The sequence below is a fragment of the Gopherus evgoodei genome, chromosome 14 (assembly GCF_007399415.2).
Source record: "Gopherus evgoodei ecotype Sinaloan lineage chromosome 14, rGopEvg1_v1.p, whole genome shotgun sequence".
Taxonomy (NCBI): Eukaryota; Metazoa; Chordata; order Testudines; family Testudinidae; genus Gopherus; species Gopherus evgoodei.
The window spans coordinates 7,251,195-7,252,821 of record NC_044335.1 but is presented as its reverse complement, the minus strand read 5'-3'; the positions used below and the strand labels follow the sequence as shown (position 1 = coordinate 7,252,821).

At 59.7% G+C, this 1,627-nt stretch overlaps 1 protein-coding gene across 1 annotated transcript; it reads right to left on the bottom strand.

Moving 5' to 3' along the window:
• Positions 1-545: 545 nt before the first annotated feature.
• BHLHE23 (basic helix-loop-helix family member e23) lies at positions 546-1,211 on the bottom strand. Its single transcript, XM_030533816.1, has one exon. It carries the CDS (start codon positions 1,209-1,211, stop codon positions 546-548), a length of 666 nt encoding a protein of 221 aa, XP_030389676.1.
• Positions 1,212-1,627: the final 416 nt, after the last annotated feature.

Sequence of the window (1,627 nt, the reverse complement as noted above, 5' to 3'; positions counted from 1 at the left end):
TGATCAGATGGCATTTTAGTTTAATTCTTGGGCACTATTAGATGAATTTTCCCCTTTTTATAGGTGATTTAGCATTCTGAAAACATTGCATAGTTTTTACCCAGGTTGCTCAATCCAAAGAAAACTTACTGAGATTTCCATTTCCAGATTTTTCTCTCTGTGTATGGGTGTGTTTTAAAAACTTTGTTTAAACGGACCAAGAAACTTTGCTGGCCAAAGCAAGTTGATAGGCAAAAGTTATGCTCAAAGTTAATCCATTAACAAGCTGGGAATAAAATAAAATAAAAAAACACTACAGAAAGTTGCAAGCAGCATGACTGCATTCAAAACCATGGAGCGGTGGGGAGCATGTTACAGAATTTTAGCTAAGTGAACTTTAAAAAGGCGGGGTTGTTTTGTCCAAACAGCTTTCAAATATTTCCCAATGAGAGAGCAAAAGAAATAGTAAAATACAAAATTAAAAAAAAAAGAAAAGAAAAAAACTTAACTGATGGTTGGAAGCCAGGGCTGATGGAGTGGGAAGAAAAGCTGACAGGCAAAAGAAATCAAGGTTTATCATTACAGTGTTTGCAGAGCGTGGAGGTTGTCCCAGGGAAGGCAGTGCATTTCTCAGGGCAGCTGGGCAGGGCGGTGCCCGAGAAGGGGTACACAGCTGACTGTCCGAAGGGGTTGAGTGTGGCAGGGAGAGGGGTGCTGAGGCTCTGCCCTTGGTTCAGATAGGCCACGAGCCGCCTCATCTCCTCCAGAGCCTGCGCCTGCATGAGGATGTAGTTCTTGGCCAGCAGCAGGGTGGCGATTTTGGAGAGTTTCCTCACCGAGGGGCTGTGGGCGTAGGGGATGACCGAGCGCAGCCCGTCCAGCGCGTCGTTCAGGTCGTGCATCCGCCGGCGCTCCCGGGCGTTGATGCTGAGCCGCAGCGAGCGCTGCTCCTTGGGCTTCTTCCCCAGGGCGCCCGCCTGCAGTTTGCCGCCCCGCTCGTACGCCGGGCTCCGCTTGGCCGGCTCGAAGGCGTCCTCCTCGTCCCCGCTCTGCTCGCCGCTGCTCTCCGCCGACTTGCCCAGCGGGGTGGGGTGGAAAGCCCCGCCGCTGCCCGCGTAGCCCCGCGGGCTCTCCGCCGCGCCGCGCCCCGGCCCGTAGGCGAAGGCGGACTGGCCGTAGCTCTGAGCCAGGGCCAGGTAGGGGTCGCTGCCCAGGGACTTCAGCTCGGCCATCGCCTTCTCGGGGAGGTCCCCGGAGCCCGGGAAGAGCTCGGCTCCCTGGGCAACACTCATGGGCGCACGGGGCACTTTCCCTGCGCCTTCCCCCTCCCCTGCTGGGGTCTGCGCCCCTCCTGCGCTGCGCCCCCCTCCTGCGCCCCGGTGGGTCGCGGGGTCTGCGCCGCTCCTGCGCTGCGCCCCGTCCTGCGCCCTGGTGGGTCGCGGGGTCTGCGCCCCTCCTGCGCTGCGCCCCCCTCCTGCGCCCTGGTGGGTTGCGGGGTCTGCGCCCCTCCTGCGCTGCGCCCCGTCCTGCGCCCTGGTGGGTCGCGGGGTCTGCGCCCCTCCTGCGCTGCGCCCCCCTCCTGCGCCCCGGTGGGTCGCGGGGTCTGCGCCCCTCTCGGATCTCGGTCTGCGCCCCTCCCGGGGGTGTG